The sequence below is a fragment of the Scyliorhinus canicula genome, chromosome 1 (assembly GCF_902713615.1).
Source record: "Scyliorhinus canicula chromosome 1, sScyCan1.1, whole genome shotgun sequence".
Taxonomy (NCBI): domain Eukaryota; kingdom Metazoa; phylum Chordata; class Chondrichthyes; order Carcharhiniformes; family Scyliorhinidae; genus Scyliorhinus; species Scyliorhinus canicula.
This window is the reverse complement of record NC_052146.1, coordinates 277,079,249-277,104,874: the sequence shown is the minus strand read 5'-3', so window position 1 is coordinate 277,104,874 and position 25,626 is coordinate 277,079,249. Positions and strand designations below refer to the sequence as shown.

Here is a 25,626-nt window from a genome sequence, read left to right as displayed (position 1 = left end):
ATTGCTTCAACTCCAGGGTCCCAAATTCCATTCCCGGCTTGGATCACTGTCTGTGTGGAGTCTGCACGTTCTCCCAGTGTGTGCGTGGGTTTCCTCCCACAGTCCAAAGATGTGGCGGCGAGGTGGATTGGCCATGCTAAATTGCCCTTAGTGTCCAAAATTGCCCTTAGGTGTTGGGTGGGGTTACTGGGATATGGGGATAGGATGGAAGTGTGGGCTTGGGTAGTGTGCTCTTTCCAAGAGCTGGTGCAGACTCGATGGGCCAAATGGCCTCCTTCTGCACTGTAAATTCTATGATTAAGTGCCAGTGTCTCCAGTGGGATGACCATGTTACATGAAAAATAATATATTGTATTTGGGATTCATACATACCATAAACCTATATATTTTCTAGTTTACCATCAGTGCGTTATCTTCATGGGTAAATCATTCATTAAATTTAAAAATGATAACATAAAACGTTAATCAGTCGCCTGGAACCAACATTCAAAATGACACTTAACTAATTGCAAGACCAAAAAGCCACAAAAACCAAGAAATATCTTTTTTTTAATGTTTTTATTAAAGCTTTTTAAAAACAGAATATTTAAATAACTAATAACAGAAAAATAAACGTAAAAATATTTAACAAAACTAGGTGGCTGTTGTCATTATACAAAAAGAAAATATACATTAAATAGACAGTTCCTCCCCCCCCCCCCCCCCCAACAGTTGCTGCTGCTGCTGACATTTTAACGCTCCCCTAGAAAGTCAAGGAAAGGTTGCCACCGCCAGGAGAACCTCAGCAAGGACCCTCTCAAGGCAAACTTTATTCGCTACAGGCTGAGGAACCCAGCCATATCACTAACCCAGGTCTCCACGCTCGGAGGTTTCGAGAGTCTCTCCACATTAACAAAAGATCCGTCTCCGGGCTACCAGAGAGGCAAAGGCCAACACCTCGGCCCCTTTCGCTTTCTGCACTCCCGGATCTTCCGACACCCCAAAGATCGCTGTTGTCGGACTCGGCTTCACCCGAGTTTCTAAAATCCTGGACATTGCCCTCACAAAGCCCTGCCAGAATCCTTTACGGGCCGGGCATGCCCAGAACATTATGGACATGGTTCGTTGGGCTCCCTGAACACCTCGCCAACCTGTCCTCCACCAAAGAACTTGCTCATTCTCGCCGTCGTCATGCGAGCCCGGTGTACCACCTTAAACTGAATTAAGCTGAGCCTGGCACATGATGAGGAAGAATTCACCCTGCCCAGGGCATCAGCCCACAGGCCCTCGTCTAGCTCCTCACCTAGCTCCTCCTCCCACTTGCCCTTCAGTTCCTCCACTGAGGCTTCCTCCGCCTCCTGCAGCTCTTGGCAGATGTCCGACACCTTCCCCTCTCCTACCCAGATGCCAGACACCACCCTGTCCTGTATCCTTCGAGGGGGTAGCAACGGAAATGTCCCGAGCTGTTTTTTGAGAAAGACGTGGACTTGGAGGTATCTGAAGGCTTTCCAGGGGGCAGGCTGAACTTCCCCTCTAGTGCCTTTACGCTAGGGAAAGTCCCATCTATAAACAGGTCTCCCATCCTTCTAATGCCAGCCTTGAAACCCCCCCCCCCCCCCCGTCTATCCTGCCCGGAACAAATCCATGGTTGTTCCCTATCGGGGTTCAAACTGAGGCCCCCTCCTCCTTCCTGTGCCTTCTCCATTGACCCCAGACCCTCAGTGCCGCCGTCACCACCGGGCTTGTGGTGTATCGTGCCGGTGAGAACAGCAGCAGTGCCGTTACTAGAGTCCCTAGGCTGGTGCCTTTGCATGACGCCACTTCTAGCCGCCTCACGTCGACCCCTCCTCCATTACCCATTTCCTAATCATGGCCACATTAGCTGCCCAATAGTAGCTACAGAAGTTCGGGAAATACCAACCCCCACCCCCCCCCCAAAAACAGCCTTTTAACTCACGGGGTCTTGTTTGCCCACACAAATCCCGTAATAACCCTGTTCACCCGCTTGAAGGATTTGGGGATGAAGATGGGAAGGTACTGAAAAACGAACAGGAATCTGGGGAGAACTGTTATCTTCACAGTCTGCACCCTTCCCGCCAGGGAAAGCGGGAGCATGTCCCACCTTTTAAAGTCTCCCTCCATCTGCTCTACAAACCGCGATAGATTGAGCCTGTGTAGGGAATCCCAGTTCCTAGCCACCTGTATACCTAGGTTACGAAAACTTCTCTCCACCATCTTGAGCAGGAGCTCCCCCAGTCTCTCCTCCTGACCCCTAGCGTGGATTACAAATAGCTCACTTTTCACCACGTTCAACTTGTATCCCGAGAAGCTCCCAAAGCCCCTTAGGATCCGCATGACAGCCCCCATCCCCTCTATCGGGTCCGAAATATACAATAGCAGGTCGTCTGCATAGAGGGAAACCTGGTGCTCCTTTCCTTGAAGTCCTCAGCGCTATGACCAACGGCTTGATTGCCAGAGCAAATAGTAACGGGGATAGGGCCATCCCTGCCTTGTCCCTCGATGCAGTCTATGCAGTCTAAAACATTCCGACCTCAGCCAGTTAGTGGATACACTTGCTACAGAGGCCTGATACAGTAACTTGACCCTCACCAAATACAAACCTACCTAACACTTCCCACAGGTACTCCCATTCCACCCTGTCAAAGGCTTTCTCTGCAGCCACTACTTCTGCGTCTCCTCCTTGAAATAAAAATGAAAATCGCTCGTCACAAGTAGGCTTCAAATGAAGTTACTGTGAAAAGCCCCTAGTCGCCACATTCCAGCGCATGTTCGGGGAGGCTGGTACGGGACTCAAACAGTGCTGCTGGCCTGCTTTAAAAGCCAGCGATTTAGCCCTGTGTGCTAAACCAGCCCCTGGCCAACCTGCTCCTTCGGAGGACATCATAATGATATTCAGGAGCCTCCTCACATTTGTGTTCAATTGTCTGCCCTTGACGAAACTCGTCTGGTCCTCCTCAATCACTCCCGGACGCAGTCCTCTATTCTGGTAGCCAAAATTTTTGCCAGCAGTTTGGCATCCACATTCAGGAGCGATATCGGCCTGTAGGACCCACTTCTCCCTCTCCAAAATGAGCGAGATCAATGCCTGCGACATCGTCGGGGGGATGGTTCCACTCTCCTTTGCCTCGTTTTTCTTAGTTCTTAAAGGTTCTTAGCAGGAGTGGGCTCAGTAGCTCCGAGAATTTCTTTAGAATTCCACAGGGAATCCGTCCAGACCCGGGGCCTTGCCCAACTGCATACTTGCTAGGCCCTTAACTATCTCCTTCAACTAAATTAGGGCCCCCAGTCCCTCCACCAGATCTTCGTCCACCCTTGGGAACCTCAATTGATGCATAAATTGCTTCATCCCTTCCCCTCAGGGGTTCTGACTCGTACAGTTTACAATAAAACTCCTTGAAGACTTCATTGATCTTCTCTGGGCCCAAGACCGTATTGCTTTCCTTATCCCTCACTCCCTCGATCTCCGTGGCTGCCTCTCTCCTGTGAAGTTGGTGCGCCAGCATCCTACTGGCTTTCTCCCCATACTCAGACTGCCCCCTTCACCTTCCTCAGCTGTGCCTCTGCCTTCCCAGTGGTCAGCAAATCAAACTCCGTCTGCAATCTCCAGCGCTCCTTCAGGAGCCCTTCCTCGGGGTCTCTGTGTACTTCCTGTCTACTCTAAGTATCTCTCCCACCAGTCTCTCCCTCTTCGCTCTGTGGGACCTAATGGAAACTAAGTCCCCTCTAATAACTGCATTCATAGCCTCCCAGACTGTTGTTGCTGTTACCTCCCCTGTGCCATTTGTTGTCACATAGTTCTGGATGCTCCTCCTTATCTGCCCACACACCTCCTCATCCGCTAGCAGTCCCACATCCAGTCTTCAGAGAGGGCGCTGCCCTTCCTCCGCCCCCAGTCGCAAGTCCACCCAGTGCGGGGCATGGTCCGAGACCGCAATGGCCGGATACTCGACCCCCTCCACCTTCGGCGCTGCTCAACACAAAAAAAGTCAATCCGCCAGTAGACTTTGTGGACGTGGGAGAAAAAGAACTCCTTCGCCCTTGGCCGCGTGAATCTCCATGGGTCCACGCCCCTCCCCCCCGATCTGATTTATGAACTCCTACAGGGCCCTGGCCGCCGCCGGTCTCTTTCCTGACCTGGACTAGACCTGTCTGGTGCCAGATCCAGAACAGTGTTAAAAAAATCCCCCCAACCCCGCCATGATCAATTACTTGATCCCAAGTCTGGGATTTTACCCAACATGTGCCTCGTGAATTCCACGTCATCCCAGTTCGGGACATAGACGTTCAGTAACACCATTCGGGCCTCCTGCAGCTTGCCACTCACCATAATGTACCTGCCCCCCTTGTCTGCCACAATACTCTCTGCTTCGAATGCCACCCGTTTACTAACCAGAATTGCCACCCCTCCGGTCATAGAGTCTAGCTCCGAATGGAACACCTGACCCACCCATCCCCTCCCTAACCTCATTTGGTCAGCAGGTTTTAAGTGCGTCTCCTGAAGCATGGCCACGTCCGCCTTTAAGTCCGAACAACTTAAATTCTACTGCGAATCCTACATCAGGCCAACAACCGATTACACATCCCCACCAGACTGTTTCACCCACGTGCAGCTGCCCCTTAGTTCGAGTCCAGCTTTTCATGTTTAATAAATGTCCACGCCTCGTCCGGCGTATCAAAGTAATGGTGCCTTTCCTGGTACATTACCCAAAGCCTCGCCAAATGCAGGGGCCCGAACTTCACCCCTTTGCTGTAGAGGACCACCTTAGCCCGGTTGCATCCAGCACGCCTCTTAGCCAGTTCAGCTCCCAAGTCCTGGTATATGCGAATCTTGCTGTTCTCCCATTTACTGATCCGCTCTTTCTTTGCCCAATGCAAGACACACTCCCGGTCCGTGAAACGATGGAACCTTATCACCATCACCCTCAGTGGTTCATTCGCCCTAGGCTTCCTCGCGAGAACTCTATGTGCCCCATCCAGTTCCAAAGGCCCCCGCGCCCATCTGCGTCCCCAGAATTGTAGTCACATACGTGCTCGCGTCCGCCCCCTCAGGGAGGCCCAGAATCCGCAGGTTGTGACTCTTGGACCTATACTCCAGGTCATCCAGTCTCTCCTGCTATCTCTTCTGTAGGGCCTCGTGCGCCTCCACTCTGACCGCCAGGCCCAGGATTGCATCCTCATTATCAGATACCTTCCTCTCCACCTCTTTAAATCACCTGGACCTTCGGAGTCTCCACCATCGTTTCCATGGAGGCCTTCATAGGGGCCAGCATCTCCGCCTTCAGCTCTGCGAAGTAGCTTCTCAAAAACTCTTGCTGCTCTCTCGACCACTGGGCCTACGCTGCTTGGTCTGCGCCGGCCGCCATTTTGTCCTCCCGGACCCGCTCCGCTTACTTCCCTGCCATCGCTCTTGATTCCCTCCATGCAGCGGGGGAAGAAGAAGATAACCCCTCCAGCGTCCTTTGCCACGCCGGGAATCACGGGGGGGGGGGGAAGAAGAAGATAACCCCTCCAGCGTCCTTTGCCACGCCGGGAATCACCGCCAAAGTGCCGTTGCTGCTCCGTTTAAAGGACCGAAACTCCGATCCCGGCGGGAGCTGCCGTGTGCGCGACCTATTGGGACATGGCCGCTACCAGCAAAAAAAAAACCAAGAAATATCTTAAGTACCTCAAAACTAGAATATGTTTAGATGGTTACAAGTTGCCACTCTGCTTAAATGTATTTTTTAAAATTGATTTAGGATTGATGCTCAATTCTATTAAGAAAATTTAATGACATTTTAATCTGTGAATCAATTTGTTTTTTTAAAAATAAATATTTAAATTAAAGTTTGCATTTGTACATTGTTCAAGAAATGGATGAAATGGTTATAATTTATACATTGTTCCTTTTTGGCACCATCCTACTGCCTCCTTTTCTGCTGTCTCCAGGTCCTATCCTATGCCATTCTCTTCACCATAGATGGTTTGTTTTAGCATGTGTTTTACTCCAAAAGCTTTGTGAGGGGCCCTCTGGTCCCAGTGTCGGTCTCTGCCTGGGTTCCTCTTTGGTGTTTCCTTGGGTCTCTACCCTCCTGTTGCGCCCCCCCCCCCCCCCCCCCCCCCCCCCCCCCCCCCCCCCCCCCCCCCCCCCCCTCCTCGTTCCTGTCTGCTTTCTGTGGTCCAGGTGGCACCCATGTTCCCCACCCCCCTCCTTTCTATCGGTTGTTGGCTTAAAACAGGCTGATGAATGGCCCCCACGCTTTGTGGAAGTCCTCTTCCGGCCTTCAGATGTTATTTGATCTTCCCCAGGTGGAGAAATACCGACAGGTCTACCAGCCAGTCTGCAGCTGTGGGTGAAGCTGCTGATCGCCAACCAAGCAGGATTCTCCAGTGGCCGATTAGGGAGGCAAATGCAAGGGCATCAGCCCTCTTCCCCATATGAAGTTCTGGCTGATCCGATACCCGAAGACTGCCATTCTTGGGCACAGCTCCACCCTCACCCCCACAACCTTGCACATATCCTCGAAGAAGGATGTCCAATACTCGACAAGTCTGAATAAATTTATAACAAACTAAAAGCAAACATTTTTTATAAAAGCCAAGATGCAGTCAGAGGTTAAATCAGCTTCGTAAACAAAAAAAGTGTTTATTTGAAAATGAAAAATATTTCTACACCTTAATGTACTAGGAAACTAACTTCTGATGCAATAATTGATCTCTTCTGGAAGTATTACAAATGTTCATTGGTGGAATGCTGTGAAACTGAGATAGATGTTGGTTTGAATTCCAGTCCAGTCAGCTATCAATCTGGCTCAGCTGGTGCCCAGCACAGGTGGAGACATGTCTCAACTTTTGGGAAGAAGAAAACTGAATAAATGGGTATACACACTTTGCAGCTACAAGAAAAGCATCTCAGAAGTAGGTGAACACCTCAAGTTTCATCACCAAAAGCAAGCGTCTACAGTGAAATGAGCACATGGCAACTTGGGCAGCCCAATCACCCGCTCCTGCAACCGCCACCTGCTCCATCTGTGAGAGACTGTAGGTCGGGCATTTGACTCCTCAGTCACCCAAGAACACATTTTTACCGCGGAAGTCACCCTCGGCTCTGAGCGATTACCTAAGAAGCGATGTAACACCTATTAAGCTGCAGGGGTCAAACGCAAATCAGTCAAAAAGGGGAGAGAGAAATCAAGTTCTGTTTAGCAATGGCTTAGTCAGTAAAGGTAGAGCCAAACAGGCCAGAATATCCCAGATTTACATCTGGCCTTTTGAACCAGTCGATCTAACATGGGTAATTGTACATGGAGTACCGGTCTGTCTCAGTAACTCTGGGCTGAAGGGTGGAGGAACACAAAGCAAGAGAACTAAGTCAGGGTTCCTTCTCCTGAACAGGTTACTGCTGTTTGAAAAAGTGCACACATGAACAGGATCCTGATCATTATCTCATACACTTTTTGAAACAACAGTTAATGAGATGTGCAAACATGGTCAGGCTTGGTTAGAATTCGTTTGCATCCTACTTCCCTCACCACCCAGTCACATTTTCCTGATACTCACACATGGAAAATAACCACTTGGACAACCAGCACCTGGGGAACCATAACCAGCAGGAGTTAAAGCCTTCAGAAGAGGAGCAAGAAAAGTGGTGAAAATTAGCAAATATAAAATACACAAAAAGGGCGAAATATACCCAATTACTGTACTTTTAAAAATTAATGTATACTTTCAACTGGAAAAAATCTACATGCAGCATAACCCTCCTGAGTATAATTTTGGCCAAATCCAAAATTCTAGGCACGAGAATTAAAATGGTCTTACGCTTCCTCCAGCAACTCTCAATACACTATCACAGGCAAACATATGTTTTTTCCCCCCTCTAACTGCAGTTGAATCTCAGGCGAATCAGAATATTTTATTAATGGTGAAAGATTTGGCACTATGAAGCGAACAGGGATTCATGTGTCCATATATACAAATCACAGAGCTAGTACACTGCTGCAAAATGCAATAAAACAGGCTCAAAGAAAGTTTCCTTTATCTCAAGGAAGTTGAAATTCAATAATTAAGGAATTGGTACTTCAATTCTATAGAGCCTTGGTCAGACTCCATCAAGACAACAGCATTTCAGGCATTGAACCACAGGAATGATATATTGCCATTGGAAATGGTGTGGTGCAGATTCACCAGAATGATAAGTGCTTAAAGGTTTAAAACCTTGCAGGAAGTTGGCTTGTATTCCTTTGAATTCAGAACACTGAAGGTGAACAAATATAATCTTTATCGTCACAAGTAGGCTTACAATAACACTGCAATGAAGTTACTGTGAAAAGCCCCTAGTCGCCACATTCGCCTGTTCGGGTACGCAGAGGGAGAATTCAGAATATCCAAATTACCTAACAGCATGTCTTTCAGGATGTGGAGGAGGAAACCGGAGCACCCCGGAAGAAACCCACGAGAAACAGGGAGAACGTGCAAACTCCACACAGTGAGCCAAGCCGGAAAACAAACCTGGAGCTGTGAAGCAACAATGCTAACTACTGTGCTACCGTACCACCATAAGGGTATTAGCATTATAAGCAGAATTAAATAGAGTATGTTCAGAGAGATAATTTATTTTGGTGGTGGCATCCAGAAGATGAGATCAGAGATAGATCCTTTAGAAGTGAAAACACAGGCATTTGTCTCTTCCTCTGAAAGGTAGGCACAGCAGTGGTTAACACTGCTGCATCACGGCACCGAGTTCCCAGTGTCGATCCTGGCTCTGGGTCACTGTCAGTGTGGAGGTTGCACATTCTCCCCGTGATAGCCTGGGTTTTACCCCCACCACCCAAAGATGTGCAGGGTAGGTGGATTGGCCACACTAAAATTGGCCCTTAAATGGAAAAAATGAATTGGGTACTTAAATTTTAAAAAAGATAGGCAAGTGGGAATCTGCAACACACTACACTAAAGCGCTGTACAAGCAGGGACAATTGAGATTTTTACGGCCAAAACCAATAAATTGTTGGCTAATAGCATAAAGTTATATGAACAAAGGGAGGTAAATGGAGTTGAGGTACAGATCAGCTATGATTTAGTTCAGTGAACACATGATTGAGGCACTGAATGCTCTATTCTCCCCTTGCTCACCAATCTTCCTACCAAACTAAAGTTATGACACAAATGAACATTAAAAAATTGTTGATATTTAACATCTGAGCCAGCAGAGAAAAAAAATCTGTTTACCATTCCTGACATTCTGCCAACTGCAGATATTAGCAAAATGCTCAACACTACAGCCAAACAAAATCACGTGCAACCCACATAACTAAAAGAAGTGCACAAAGCTGCAGGAAAATTCTAACAATAGTGATTGGAAAGGATACACTTCAGCACACACACTTTGAGAAAGCAGTAATGAGTCAGGTGGTTGGTAAAGAGTGGGTGCAATGAAGGAGAAGGAATGATAGAGAGGGTAAGAATACTGTAGAATTAATGTGCATGCTATATGAGCTGTGAGCATATTAAACTTTCCCAGACATGGAACGAAGCTCACTGAGCTGTCATGAGTAGTCCAACGATTCCATGGGAAAATAAACCTTTTAGGCTTCCTTCTTGCTCCTTGAAAACCATAAGCGCCTGAAGTGGAGACACTGAAAATCCAGCATGGTTCTCTGCTGGCTGCGAGAGCCGCGAGCATTGGTAGTTGAAAGTAAACCCCTCAAAAATATTACTCGTGTAAAACTCAAATCCTTAACATTTTACCTAAAGAAAGGGTTTCGCAATTTGCTTCCCGCCACGATGGGCAGTAATAAATCTTCTGGGAATGACAGGAACAAGGGCACTAATCAGTGATCAAACAAGACTAGTCATCCTTGTATTACAATTTCATATTGGGGAAAACTTTTGATCACTTAAATTCATTTTACAGCTTCTGGGCATAACATTTTTGCTTCAAACAACACTTAGTCTATATCCATAGCCTTCTTCCTCCAAGACAGAACATATTCAAAGTTCTGTACGTTCCTTCTACTCTTATTATTTTCTTTGAATGCCTCCTCCCCTGCACTCCACTACTAATTGCAGAGAGTCAAGCATTTCAATTTCACAATAATACCCAAACTGCTGCAATGTGTTACTTTTCTCCCCTTGAAAAATAAGACAGGAAGCAGATTTTGAGGTGTTTGTGGGTTGATTATCCATTTCCTCCTTCCTACAATTTTCATACACTTATTTTCTGTGAAGTTTTCTGTGAAGTGTTTTATGTCAAAAGCCCCTATATAAATGAAGTTGTTATTATTTTTTAAAAGGTTCACATGGTTACTAGATCTCTGCGGTTTGACAATACTTTTTGGTGTCTGGAGTTTTCAGAACTTCAGCTCAACAACTTGAACTGGATGACACATTTAATAATATAAAACATCCCAAAACACATCAAAAGAAGTGATTATCAAACAAAATTTGACACACCCATATAAGAGCACAGGTGATCAAAATAGCTTTAAAGAGTGCCTTGAAGAGGGGGCATAGAGATTTAGGGAAGAAACTCCCACTGCTTGAAATTCTAGGATATATGAATTTAATAGTAATTTGTATTTAATTTATCCATATTTACTTGCACAAAATTTTGCATTCTAAATGAGATCCTCTCCAGTGTTCGCTATGCAGCAACTAAACTCAAAGGAATGCATTGTGAAATACTTCCAAGATGTTTTAGTATGAAATAGGAGATACAAATACAATTTTGCCATTTAAACTAAAAACTTTAATTACGTCACTTGCATCAATGGTTGTAACAGAGATCGCATAGATGAGGCAGATGAAGGGTCCTAGTGTGAAATTTTACCCACAGATTTTAAGGATTATTTTTCCAAAAGATTGGATTTAAAATATATTTAGAGACTCCATTTGCACCTGGTGGCAGGATTACAGTACTGATTTTCAAAATAAAGCATTTCAGCATGCTATGCAAAAGAATTTAGTTCCAAGTTAGTACAATTGCTTAACTTCATAGTAATTATTTTTTATATTTAAAATGTTTTATGAGCCATTGAATAACTGATAAAAGAATGCAAACTGCACATAAAATCCACATGTTTATTTCTGATCTGCTAAGCATATTCTTCTGGTCTCAACCAGCACTGTGCAACTGTGATGTGATCAAATATAAAGCAGAACTGAAACTATCTAATTGTTTAAAATCGTTTAAAATATATTTTATCTTATTGAACAATTTAGCTATACGTTTTCCATGAAATGGGTTGCTTTTATGAATCACTTGCAACGCAAGGGAATATTAATACTTTTCCTAAACACAATTCAGCTATGATTGAATGGTGGAGCAGACTCGATGGGCCAAATAGCCTAATTCTGCTCCTATGTCTTGTGGTCTAATAAATGGCATAACGTAGCTAAACTATGCAAATCAGAAGGTTCCAAATTTGATTCTTGGTTTGTGACCAGTTAACTGATAGATCTTGAGCCTGCGATGACCTTTCAAAGTTGTCAACGGTATTACCATCGCTGAATCCCCCCCCACTATCAATATCTGGGGTTACCACTGACCAGAAACCAAACTTGACTTGCCACATAAATACAGTGGCTACCAGGGCAGGTCAAAGGCTAGGAATTGTGCAGTAAGTAACTCACCTCTCACTCCCCAAAGTCACAAGTGAGGAGTGCAATGGAATATCCCTCACTTGCCTGGATGAGCACAGCCCCAAAAGACTCAAAAAAGCTCGACACCATCCAGGACAAAGCAGCTCGCTTCATTGCTACCCCTTCCACAAGCATTTAATCCCTCCATCACCGACAAACAGTGGCAGCCGTGTGTACCATCTACAAGATGCACTGCAGGAACTCACCAAGGTTCCTTAGACAGTACCTTCCAAATCCACGACCACTACCATCTGGAAGGACAAGAGCAGCGGATATCTGGGAACACCAACATCTGGAAATTCCCCTCCAAGTTGCTCACCATCCGGATTTTGAAATCTATTTCTGTTCCTTCACTCACTGGGTCAAAATCCTGGAACTCCCTCCCCAACTGCGGTTCCTACACCGCAAGAGGCTGGAGCAGTTCAAGAAAGCAGCTCACCACCACCTTCTGAAGGGCAAGTGGGGATGGGGAATAAATGCTGGTCCAGCCAGCGACACCTACATCCCGTTAATTAATTTTAAAAATTCTCAATTGCTGTTGTAAAGTTTGCTGAGTGAGGTAACTTGCATTCTGTGGAATTAACGTACCTGTTTGTGCAAACGCTCATTTTCCTCTATTTTGTTCTGCAGGTCTTCATCAAATACACTCTGTCGCTGCTGGTTCATTTGAGATGGAGGATCGGTATTCTTCTGCTGTACAACACCATTCAAAATTTAGTTAGTAATTCCTCTAGCTTAATTCCTAACAATAACCACTGGATGATGCTGCACCAATGCAATTGTTGGATAGAGCAGACATCTTGATATAGGCAAAGCCAAATGTGTTCTTTGTCCCAGCCATGCTGTCTCTGCCACTGACCCCAATTTAGTCTATTCTATCCTCAGGAAACAAAATCACTGCCCAATTCCTTCCCTGTCCCACATGCTTTGCCAAACTAGTTCATGGTAGACTTCTCCCAATGTCTCTGGATTTCACAAACTCAACAAAAGTCCTGCTGCCCTTCTGTTGTGAGCAGTTGTCCCACCTATGTGCCCAACACCCTAACAGAACATCAGCCCACCAGCCTTACTGAACCACTGATGCTATCTCCATCACAATTTAGTATGTCAGCCTGTCTAAACAGCTCAAAGACATATCTTATCAAATCATTTGGATGTTCTGCAACCGTAACTAAACATTATTTCTGATTTTAACTCCTTCCCAACTGTAGTTTCAGTCGTCCTCTGTCCCCGATTATCAGAACATGACTTTTCACATCTGGGCTAAGCCTTCCTCTAACATCCCCACCTTTCCTTCCATAAATTGTCAATAGCTTATTGGACACCCTGTCTGTCGCATCCTTCATCACCACCTCTTCCTTGCCTTGTCAACCTCACCCATGCTCTCTCCTTTCTTCCCCACTACAACCCCATCTGTAGACTCCTCTCCGCTTTTTAAATCAGTTAGTTACTCCCCCCATAGTTGACCTGAATATTACATTTGACATCAACTCCCAAAATGAAATGCAATAAGGGATCAACAAATAAACTGCTCACTATTTTAACTGATAAAATAATCCAGAGCCGAAACAAGGAGAATTATTCTTGTTGTTAAATTGTGCATTATGATAATCTAAACTGCCTGAAAAGGTGGTGGAAACAGATCCAATAATAACTTTCAAAAGAGAATTTGATAACTATCTGAAGGAGAGAACGTTCCAGAGCTATGAAGAAAGAGAAGTGGACTAATCACTTCACTCTTTCAAAGGACCAGCACATGCACAATAGGTAAAATGGCCTCCTCTGGTATGCATCACTAATACTGTTTTAATTATTCTCTGGTCAGATCCAATAACTGATGAGGTGAAATAACATTTTGTTTAGAGGTGATTGTTATTGTAAATCTTAATCATTCCAAAAACTAGAGGGGCCAGAATTGTATAGAAAATTAGTGCTTCCATCTGGTGTCCTTGGATTCAAAACTACATTAAATATTTATAACAATTTTAGAAGTGTAATTCCAGGGTCCAGAGCTGAAACAGATCAGAAAGATGTGCAAATTTAATCACTGGTTCAGATAATAAATAAACATTGTATCCTAGAACTCTGCCAATGTCACTCATTTCTCTCCTCGTTCTCCAGAAACGAATAAATTATTTAACTTTCCCTTGGTATCCCTTGGCATTGAAATCAGGTATCACAAATGTAGAATCACACACAATCTATTACATATGGCCATGAACAGTGATTCTCAACATGTTGCACAAACCAGGAGCCATAAAGAACCAAATAGTTGCATCTCACCAGCGTGTAAACTGACTGCTCATTAATTGAAAAACTGAACTAAATTCAGCAGGGCAGTCCAGATGGGAATTTTTATTTCCAGCTACTATCTGTCCCAAGCAAGCTGTAACAAGAACACCCGCCAGGGCAGTTTGTTCCTGTATAGCAAACCATAGCAATGCCACCAAGCAGCAATACTGCTGAGGCATCAGAAGACTAGATAGATGCACCTTGTTACCAGGTACACTTTATTACAAGATAGACAAGTAAAGGTAATTTAATTGACAACTTCAGAGAAAGCAAAAAATAAAACACAAATGCTGTACATTAAAAGAACACAAAAAAAGTTAAAGCAAAAATAAATCTACCCCGATGACTATGAAGACTAAAGCAACATTTTTGAAATCTAATATAAAATGGCACAAACTTGAGGGTTCTTTTCAAAATTATAAATAAAATCCCAGTAATATCCTTCTGAATACGGGCAGCAGGGTAGCATGGTGGTTAGCATAAATGCTTCACAGCTCCAGGGTCCCAGGTTCGTTTCCCGGCTGGGTCACTGTCTGTGTGGAGTCTGCACGTGCTCCCCCTGTGTGCGTGGGTTTCCTCCGGATGCTCCGGTTTCCTCCCACAGTCCAAAGATGTGCGGGTTAGGTGGATTGGCCATGCTAAATTGCCCGAGTGTCCTAATAAAAGTAACGTTAAGGGGGGGGTTGTTGGGTTACGGGTATAGGGTGGATACGTGGGTTTGAGTGGGGTGATCATGGCTCGGCACAACATTGAGGGCCGAAGGGCCTGTTCTGTGCTGTACTGTTCTATGAATATATCTTACATTCCCTGTTGTTTCCTTCCTGTCGTGCTGAGAATAAAAAGCCCAAGAGATCCAACAATATGCTGACCATCATGACATGCAAAGCTTTTTTGAACCCTCCAGGACCATGTATGGACCAAGGTTACAATGGACAGAACCTTTCACTCACAGGATGGTGCTTCTCTTCTTAAAAGTGACAATCCCATCATCATGATCACACTGAACAGTGGAGCAGGCTCAAAGGCTGAATGGCCTGCTCCTAGTTCGGTTTGTATGACAGGTTAGACGAATGGGTGAACAGATGTAATTTGAATGTGGATACATTTTTTTGTTTAAAGAAAATGTTAAAAAGATAAAACACTGAAAGCTTTGAATAAAGGACATTGAAATAATGAAGAACCTTTAGTACAGATTCAACAGGATCATCAAGTTTGGGAAACTGTTGTTCTCAAAATACTGGGATTATTTTCTTTTTAAATACTCTCCTCTTTTTTCACATTTTCTCCCAAATTTACACCCACCAACAATAAACAATAATCAGTACAAATATGTCAATCCCCATATCAATAACAACTATCCCATCCTCCCACCAAACCCCGAACATTAGCCCGCATGTTCACACAAACAAGTGACAAAAAGGAATTAGCATCACCCATAATCACCATTAACACACACAGCCCCCCTCCCCCCAGCACTCCCACCCACACACCCCAACTAATGTTCGATGTTATCCAGTTCTTGAAGTGAATAATGCCCATGAATTGTAGAACCCCATCATCCTTCCACTCAGTTCAAACTTAACTGGGGTCACAAGGTGGAGAGGTCGCTCTCCAACCTACCAGGATCCGCCTTCGGGCGATCAATGAAGCGAAGGCTAAAACATCTGCCTCCACACCAGTTTCCAACCCTGGCTGGCCCGACACCCCGATTATGGCCTCCCGGGGACCCGGGTCTAGTTTCACACACACCACTTTAGAAATTACCCGAAAAACCTCCTTCCAGTAATCCTCTAGCTTGGACAGGACCGAAACATATGAACGTGATTAGCAGCCCCCCCCCCCCCCCCCCCCCCCCCCCCCTTCTACTCCTTCAAAGAATCGGCTCATCCTCGCCCTCGTGAGGTGGGATTATGAGGCGCTCGAGAAGGTCAAGGGAAGATTTAGTAGAGTAGATTAATGAAGAGTTTTGATAAAAATTAATCAGCAAGGACAATATCCTCTGGTCGCAATATCAGTAACATGGAGTCATCAATTTAAAATCATTCATAAATTGAGAGAGGTTGAGAGAAAGGTCTTCACACAAGGGGGCTGTAGGAGCATGTAACCATTTACTACAAAGAGTGGTTGAACCTGAACAATTGTTTCTCACAAGGAGTAATTGAATAAATATTTGTAACATGAAAACACATGGCTTTGAGACGACAGAGTGGGCAAGTGGTATTAGTTTTGGATTGCACTAGTAAACAGCTAACAAATACATTGGACTGAAAGGCCTCCTTTGCTTTGCTGTAAATGTAATGGTTTTGACATCCTTCAAGTTAGTTAGCATCTTTTTTTTTTAATGATGGTAATGATTTCAGTCCAGCATTTAGTTCAAGTCTTCTCATATATCTTAGAACATGAAAGGTATATAAATGCCCCAGAGTGTTGCAGAAGGGTTTAAGCAATATTAGACATGGAGCCATACAAGGAGATATTAGATCAGATGCCAAAAGCCTAACCAGACTAGGTTTTTGAGGAAAAAGAGGTAGTGAGGAGGAGGAGAGCAATAGGCTAAGACAGCAAAATGCACAACGACCAGCAAAGCTACTGAAGTAGAAGATGTTCAAGCGGCTAGAATCGAAGAGTCAGACTTGAAACGTTAACTCCGTTCCCCTCTCAGGAGGCACAGTGGTTAGCACTGCTGCCTCATGGCGCCGAGGACCCCGGTTTGATCCCAGCCCCGGGTCCCTGAGCGTGTGGAGTTTGCACATTCTCTGTGGTTCTCCAGTTTCTTCCCATAAATTCAGAAAGACTTCCTGTTAGGTAATTTGGACATTCTGAATTCTCCCTCTGTGTACCCGAACAGGCACCGGAATGTGGCTTCTAGGGAACTTGCACAGTAACTTTACTGCAGTGTTAATGTAAGCCCACTTGTGACAATAAAGATTGTTATATTAAAGATTGTTATATTATTATTATTAAAGGAGTGTGATTATGCAGCTGGAGGATAATACAGAGATGGGAGTGGGAGGCCATGGATGGATTTGATGGCATTGATGAAAGTTTCTAAATTGAGGTGTTGCTTAGTAGAGAACCAATGTAGGTCAGCAAGTGTAGGAATCAGCGAGAGGAGATGGGGTGACTGAGGAAGTGTGTGTGTAAGCCATTTTGAATGGACTGGGCATGGTTGTCGGTTGCGGGGGGGGGGGGGGGTTATTAACTGTTATGTTTGCTTTTGAAATTATTGTTGAAAATTACAAATGCCATTAATACAATGTTTTTAAAAATACTAAATTCTGCTGCTTGACTAAACAGCAGTTTGAAGAGAGATTTAGGATTCTTTTTTAAAATACAGTGGTATGATAAATACAGCTAATACATGTGAATATCTACTTGCGAAGGAAAGAGTATGGATATGAAACACAGTAACACTGCCATTAATTACTCAGTTTAATCAAAATTCAAGTACTTCGGGTTTCAGGAACCTTGATTCATTCCAGATTCTACCTTGTTCTTCTTGCCCTTGGCCTCAGTAGTTACTAATTCCTCTTGAAGTAGCTCCACACGCTTTGCCAGTTGCTGATTTCGGAACGTTAAGCTGTCCATTTCCTGTTGCAACTTCCTAACACTTTGGTCCTTCATCTTCAGCTCCTCCTATAGCAGAGAAAAACCTGTGCGTTAAATCAATTTGTACACACGAACACAAATCAGTACAGGACAGGTAAAGACCACGGCACTGCTTATGACTGCTCCCAAAGCATATGTAGGACAATGGATGAATGGAACTTTGTAAGTCAGGATACAGGTGGTAGATTTAGGTTTAAACCCTGCATTTATGGAGGGTGAATGATGGGAGGCTAGCCAAGAGTGCATTGAAATAGTCAAATCCATCGTAACAAAAGGCATGAAGGAAGGTTTTGGCAGATGAGCTGAATCAACAACAGAATGTCACACAGGTGAAAATAGGTGGTCTTAGTAATGGTGCAAATATGGTCGCAAGCTCAGCTTGGGAGTCAAATATGATGCCAAGCTTGCCATGGGCCTGGTTCAGCCTCAGTAAGTTGCCAGGATGCAGACAGTGACTAGGGATCAGAATATGTTATAAAAGCTGAAGACAATGTCTTCAGTCTTACCAATATTTAGTTGGAAGAAATTGCTACTCATCCAGCACTGGATATCAATCAGTTGAATAATTAAACCACAGTGGAAAGGTTGAGCAAGGTGGTGGTGATGAAGTAGAGCTATTTACATGTGTGAACTTATGCTGTGTTTTCAATGATGTCACCAAGGTAGATGAGAAATATGAGAGGACAGGGACAAATCCTTGTGGGGAACAAAGATAACAGGAGCAGAAAGAAAAGTGACTGCAGATGATTCTCTGGCACTGACTGAACAGATAAGAAAGGACAAGACAAGTGTGTTCCTTCCTAGCTGGCCAACGGTAGTAAGGCATTAGTGGAAAATGAAGTGGTCAAAGGCTGCAGACTGGTCAAGAAGGATATTCATCATGCTCAGTTACAGAGGATATCATTTGTGACTTTGATAGGAGTTGTTTTGGAACTGTGGCAGGGTGGAAACCTAAATGGAGGAATTCCAGAAAAGGAGTGATTGGAAAGGTCAATACAGGTTCTCAAGGACTGGAGAGAAAATGAAAGTCAGAGATAAGATGCAGTTTGCAAGGACTGAGGAGGCCAAGGGATTGTTTTCTTTTGAGGGGTGATGACAACAGATTTAAAAGAGCGGGCACAGCACCCAAGCCAAGAGAACAGTTAATATCAGCTAACATGGAAGCCAGGAGGGAAAGATGAATAGTTAGCAAAATAGCATGAAGAGTCAACAGAACAGGAGGTAGATGTTTTTGACAAGCTGAACTTGCAGAGGACATGAGATAGAGAGATTAAAGAAAGATGCAAATTCAGAGTTCGGGTAGGGAGCACTTTGGAGGAAGTCTGGGCAGGAGGGCGGGGAAGAGAAAGGAAGTGGCAGAAGCAGCTAACAATGGTCTTAATCGTTGTGATATAGATATTTATGAGCTAGTTGCACTTGCTATTGGTGGCAGCAGGGTAAAAGGTGATAAAGATGGCACTCAGCAGAGGGGGAAAAAAAGCTGGCGTTAATTTTGATTTCAAAATGTTGACAGTAATTTGAAAGATGAAAGCAGGAACGGACAGCGCTTTATATAAATAAGAATACAGCACAGGAACAGGCCTTTAGGCCCTCCAAGCCTGCGCCAATCACATGTCCGATCTAGACCAACTGCCTGTATCCTGCTATACCCCGTCTGTTCATGTGCCTGTCCAGATAAGTCTTCAAGGTCTTTAACGTATCTGCCTCAACCACCTCACTTAGCAGTGCGTTCCAGGCCACCACCACCCTCTGTGTAAAAAGCTTCCCCCGCACATCTCCACTGAACCTATCCCCCTCACCTTGAACTTGTACCCCCTTGTATTGTAATTTCCGCCGTGGGAAATGCCTCCAACTGTTTACCCTATCTAAGCCCCTAATAATTTAAAAATTTTATCACATTGCCCCTCAGCCTCCATCTCTCTAGGGAGAACAATCCCAGTTTATTCAATCTCTCCTCAGAGCCAATACCTTCTATACCATGCAACATCCTGGTAAACCTTTTCTGTACTCTCTCCAAAGCCTCCACATCCTTCTGGTAGTATGGCGACCAGAATTGGACGCAGTATTCCAAATGTGGCCTAACCAACGTTCTATATAACCGTAACATAATTTGAGCTTTTATACTCGATACCCCATCTTATGAAGGCAAGCATACCATATGCTTCCTTTACCACCATTTCCACCTGTGCTGCCACTTTTAAGGATCTGTGGACCTGCACGCACAGATCTCGGTGTCTCTATGCTCCTGCCATTTATTTTATAGCTCCCATCTGAATTGGATCTACCAAAATGCATCACCTCGCATTTGTCTGGGTTAAATTCCATCTGCCATTTCTGTTGTATACTCTGACAATCTTCATCGCTATTCGCAACTCCTGCAATCTTAGTATCATCCGTAAACTTGCCAATCAGACCCACTACGTTTTCTTACAAGTCATTTATATATATTACAAACAGCAGAGGTCCCAGTACGGATCCCTGCAGAACTCCACTAGTTACAGACCTCCATTCGGAAAAACGCCCTTCCACTGCTACCCTGCCTTCTATGGCTAAGCCAATCCATCCAGCTAGTTCACCTCTGACCCCAAATGCTTTCGTAAAGTCCATACAGACAACATCCACAGCTCTTCCCTCATCAATCATTTTTGTCACCTCCTCAAAAAACTCAATTACATTCGTGAGACGACATGACCTCACTCGTACAAAACCATGCTGTTTGTCGCTAATAAAATCATTCACTTCCAAATGTGCATAGATCCTATTTCAGAGAATCTTTTCCAACAGTTTCACTATCACTGATGTCAAGCTCACTGGCCTATAATTACCCGGTTTTCCTTGCAACCCTTCTTTTTTTTTTAAATTTAGATTACCCAATTATTTTTTCTATTAAGGGGCAATTTAGCGTGGCCAATCCACCTACTCTGCACATTTTTGGGTTGTGGGGGCGAAATCCACGCAGACACGGGGAGAATGTGCAAACTCCACACGGACAGTGACCCAGAGCCGGGATCGAACCTGGGACCTCAGTGCCGTGAGGCGGTTGTGCTAACCACTAGGCCACCATGCTGCCCCAACCCTTCTTAAATAAGGTGCAACATTAGCTATCCTCCAATGCTCTGGGATCTCACCTGTGGCCAACGAGGATACAAAGATTTCTGTTAGAGGCCCAGTGATTTCATCTTGTCTCCCTCTAATCTGGGGTAGAGGCCACCTGGCCCTGGCGATTTGTTTACCGTAATACTTTTTAAACACACACCCAACACCACAAAACTCAACCCAACGCAACTAAAGGTGGTACATGGAGCTCACTTAACAAGAACCCAAATGAGTAGGTTCTTCCCAGAGATGGAGGACAGATGCGAACCTGCAAAGGAGGCCCAGCCAACCACACCCACATGTTCTGTCTGGCCCCAGACTTGCTGGGTACTGGACAGCCTTCTTCGAGGCAATGTCCAGGCAACGTCCAAAGTGGTGATTAGTTCCAAAGTGGTGAGGATGAGGGTTGGGCCGTGCCTGAAAGTGGCAGTCTTCGGGGTATCAGACCAGCCAGATCTCTTCCTGGGGAGGAGGGTGGACGCCCTTGCCTTTGCCTCCCTGATCGCCCGCCGTAGAATCCTGCTCGGCTGGCAGTCAGCAGCACCACCCAAAGCTGCAGATTGGCTGTCCAAACTATCGGAATTTCTCCAAATGGAGAAAATCAAATTCGCCATCCGGGGGTCGGAAGATGGCTTCCTCAGAACATGGGAGCCATTCACCCAACTCTTCCGGGACCTGTTTGTGGTCAACGAAGAACAAATAAATAATAAAGTATCCAAGACATGAAAGAAGAGAGGGAGGAAACAATGCAAGAGTAGCCAAACACAGCTGAAAAGGAAGGAGAATAATAGAGGGGAGCCAGAGGGGAGGAAACACAAAACTGGAAGGAGAGCACGAAAAACGACAACAATCACAACAAACACATCAGGGCATAAAAGTGTAAGAAAGTACAGGAGGAAGGAACCGCAGATGGCCGATGCAGAGGCAAATGCACAAAAACGAAAAAGAAACGAAAAAGAGAAGTAAGTAACATCAAGGGCACACCCAGTTTTGTTTTGCCTGTATCTTTTCTTTTAAAGTTCTCTTCATTGCTTCTCTGTATATATACCTCCCCTGTTATTATTTTCCCATCCCTTGATTGGTCTTTTAGTTATGAAGTGCTTTTGTTATTTCTTTTACCATGTATAAAACCCAATAAAAAACATTCTTTAAAAAAAACACATAACTTCCTCCCTCGTAATAACGGCCTATTCTAAAGTGTTTACATATCTCTCTGAGACACCACCAATCAACGTGTCCCTCTCCTTTGTGAATACCATGCAAAATATTCATTAAGGATCTCACCTACTTACTTTGGTTCTACACAATTTCCCCTTTGTCCTTGAGTGGACCAACTCTTTCTCTAGCTACCCTCTTGTTCCTAATATATGTATAAAATGTCTTGGGATTCTCCTTAACCCTGTCTGTCAAGGACATTTTGTAACTCCTTTCTGCCTTCCTAATTCCCTCCTTGAGCTCTTTTCTACTTTCCTTGTATTCTTCAAGTGCTTCGTCTGTATTTAGTTCCCTGTACCTCACATATGCACCTTTTTTTCCTTTTGACTGGACTCTCAATTTTCCTGGTAACCCATGGTTCCTGAATCCTGCCTTTCCTTTCCTTCCTTTTTACCGGCACATGCCTGTCCTGCACACCCACTTAAGACTCCCACATGCTAAATGTGGATTTACCTCATACAGCCTCTCCCAAAGAACAGCCTCCAAATCTTGCCTAATCTGGCTGTAGTTAGCCTCCCCCCAATTTAGCACCTTAACCCTAGGACAACACTCGTCCTTTTCCATAACTAATCAGAAACTTACGGAATTGTGGTCACAGTTCGCCACATGTTGCCCCATTGCAACTTTGATGACCTGGCCGGGCTCGTTCCCTAGTACTAGGTCCAGTATAGCCCCCTCTCTAGTCGGACTATACACATTTTGTACCAAAAAATATTCTTGGACACACTTAACAAATTCCTCACCATCCAGGTCCCTATTCCAAAGGGATTTCCAGTCAATATGCGGAAAATTAAAGTCTCCCACTACAACAACCCAATTATTTCTACATTTATCCAGAATCTGCTTAGATATCTGTTCTTCAACTTTCCGTGGGGTGTTGGGAGGCCTGTAGTATACCCGCATTATAGTGACTGCCCCCTTTCTGTTTGAGTTCTATCCACAGTGCCTTGTTACTTGATTATTCCATGGTGTCCTCCCTCATGTCCTTCCATGTTCTCTAACCAGTATTGCAACTCCCCCATCTCCTTGACCTTCCCGTCTCGCCTAAAACACCTACATCCTGGGATATTCAGCTGATCCAGCCAGTTCTCTCCCAATGTCTCTGATGCCTTTGAGGTTTCCCCCCTCTCCACCAACTGAAAACAAGTAAAATCATTATTTAGCTTCCTGCAGGAAAAGTCAGTAGTACAAAGATGCTTATATATGAAAATTCTTCCTGACTGTAATGGTTAACATACAACAGGAGGGGCAGCACGGTGGCACAGTATGTTAGCCCTGCTGCCTCACGGCGCCAAGATCCCAGGTTTGATTCTGGCTCACTGTGTGGAGTTTGCACATTCTCCCCATGTTTGCGTGGGTTTCGCCCCCACAACCCAAAAGATGTGCAGGCGAGGTGGATTGGCCACACTAAATTGCCCCTTAATTAGAAAAAATTAATTGGGTACTCAATTTTTTTATTTTATAAATGGTACGGGAGAAAATGCCCTCAAGGTTGCATTAGCGCAAATTGATTAAAATGTAATAACTTGTATTTATATAACACATTTGTGCTTACAACAGTGTCATAAAGCAAAATTAGACACTAAACCATGTAAGGTGGCATCAGGACAGATGGCTAAAAGCTTGGTCAAAGAGTTAGGTTTGAAGGGGCGAAGATGGAGAGTTAGAATATTGAAGAGTTTAGGGAGAGACAGCTGAAGGAACAGACACTAATGGTGGAACAATTAAAATTATTGATGCTCAATAGGTCAGAAGGGGAGGAGCACAGAAATCTCAGAGGGGTGTGGGGCTGCACAGGATTGCAGAGATAGGGAGGTGGGAGGAATTTTAAAGCAAATAAGAATTTTAAAATCAAGGTGTTGCTTGACCAGGAGCCAATGTGAGCACAGGGGCTTGGTGTGAGTAACGAGACGGACAGGAACGTTTTGGATAACCTCAAGTTTATAAAGGGTAGAATGTGGGAGGCCAGATAGAAGTCATGTGCATTTACTCAACTTCTGGTCCATAAAGTACCAGAGTGAAAAAAGGACATTACTTTCCCCAGAACAGTATTCCTGGACCAAATATCTTTGTTCTAAAAATAGTTTCAGTTCAGGATCTGACAAACAATAAGGAGGCTGCAGTTTAATTACAAAAATACATATTTACTATTTGGCAAGCATGACATTTTGCTACAAAACAGTGGGAATCTTGTGATCCAATATTTTTGATACAACCTATTTCAGCAGTTAATTACTAGCTCCATGCCTATGAAACAAATCAAACCAGGTCTCCACCCATGATTCTCCACCAGCAAAGTTTTCATTCGCCGCTAGGCTGACAGTAGCTGCCGGGGCTGAGGGAGGAGTGGCAAAACGGAAAAATCAAACAGTCACAAGAGACAAAGGTTGTTTTTTTAACTAATTTACAAACGTAAGAAAGAATTGAAGAGCTACCAACAATAATATTTTTCTACCAAGCAAGTCTGTTCAACTTTTACGAATTTTCGGACTCAAGATTCACAGGATCAAAGGTTATGATGACACTAAAATTATTTTTAAAACGGTTTTTAATAGTGCTTTTCACAACAAGATCTCAAACAACAGTTAGGCAACCAGATAATTTGCATTAAGCTTTTGTAGTGAATTCTTCCTGCTCCTTTCTGCCTCCCACGTTGCCACCAACATTCAGGAATGTATTTCTCAGGCAATTACTAGATTTATAATTTGAATATAATTTACATCAGGTTAACCTGGATTTACTCAAGATCAGTTTCTGCTGTTAAGCGAGTCCAAAATTGCTGTATTTGCTATTTTCTCATTCACACAACTTCATCATTTTCTATAAAATCAGAGTCAGAAAGGTTCAACTAGAGGTTACAAAAAATGTAATAATACTATTGCATATGAGCAACTTTTAAATTTAATTATTTAACTACTGGAAATCTGCAACAAAACATTGCCTCTACTTAGATTTAAATGAAGGTGTATCACTTAGATCTAAAACAACACCATTTGGTCCGGAAGACAGGACATTAAATATTGCTGCATTACTGTATTTATATCTCATAGCTATAAAGAGGCACTTGACCATACCTTTAAAGATGTCCCTTGGCCTTGCTCATCCACAACAGCCTTCTTCAGCACTTGGTTCTGAGCCCGAAGCTAAAACATCAAGAGGTGAATATTTAATCACAGGAATTCTCAATGATAATCTTAGTTAACGTTAATTTAACAAGCTATAAATGTTATTTCATTGATTTTTTATTTTAGAAACAATGTGCTATAAAGCATTTTAGCATATCACGAGAATGTTGTAATAAAGTAACGGATTTAATTTCTCATTTAGCTGCCAATTCAAATTATTGAAGATAAAAATCAATACATGCTATAAATAGTAGTGTTCACAAATAATTCCTTTGATCAGTAAAACGCAAAGAATATAAACGTTTCTGGCACAAAAACTACATCCATCTTTAATTAAACATATTACTTGGCAAGGAATTTTATTTCTTCTCTCTACTGTTTCAGCATCTTGTATCCATTCTCAAAATTGTTCAGAAGGTGGACAATGTTAAATATCTTTGAACTCTACATTTGAGCTGGCAATTAGAAACTGCATGATCACTATCCAAGAGAGTGGAATTGTGGTTTATGGGCAGCACAGTGATTATCACTGTTGCTTTACAGCAGCAGGGACCTGGGTTTGATTCCTGGTTTGTGTCACTGACTGTGTGGAGACTGCACGTTCTCCCTGTATCTGCATGGGTTTCCTCTGGGTGCTCCTGTTTCCTCCCACAAGTCCTGAAGGACGGGC

General features: G+C 44.0%; 1 protein-coding gene across 6 annotated transcripts in view; it reads right to left on the bottom strand.

The window, feature by feature from the left end:
- The window catches only part of ppp1r21 (protein phosphatase 1, regulatory subunit 21), a 118,043-nt gene that overhangs the window by 89,659 nt on the left and 2,758 nt on the right, over window positions 1-25,626 (bottom strand). For 4 of the 6 annotated variants that reach the window (XM_038813781.1, XM_038813786.1, XM_038813804.1 and 1 more), the window contains exons 2-5: window positions 24,906-24,974; window positions 17,401-17,547; window positions 12,208-12,312; window positions 7,540-7,602 (exon numbers count right to left, since the gene is read on the bottom strand). In XM_038813781.1, coding sequence (XP_038669709.1) covers window positions 7,540-7,602; window positions 12,208-12,312; window positions 17,401-17,547; window positions 24,906-24,974 — 384 coding nt within the window. Of the gene's footprint in view, window positions 1-7,539; window positions 7,603-12,207; window positions 12,313-17,400; window positions 17,548-22,888; window positions 22,968-24,905; window positions 24,975-25,626 lie in introns of all 6 variants that reach the window. The other 2 variants (XM_038813823.1, XM_038813795.1) reach the window with 2 other exon arrangements.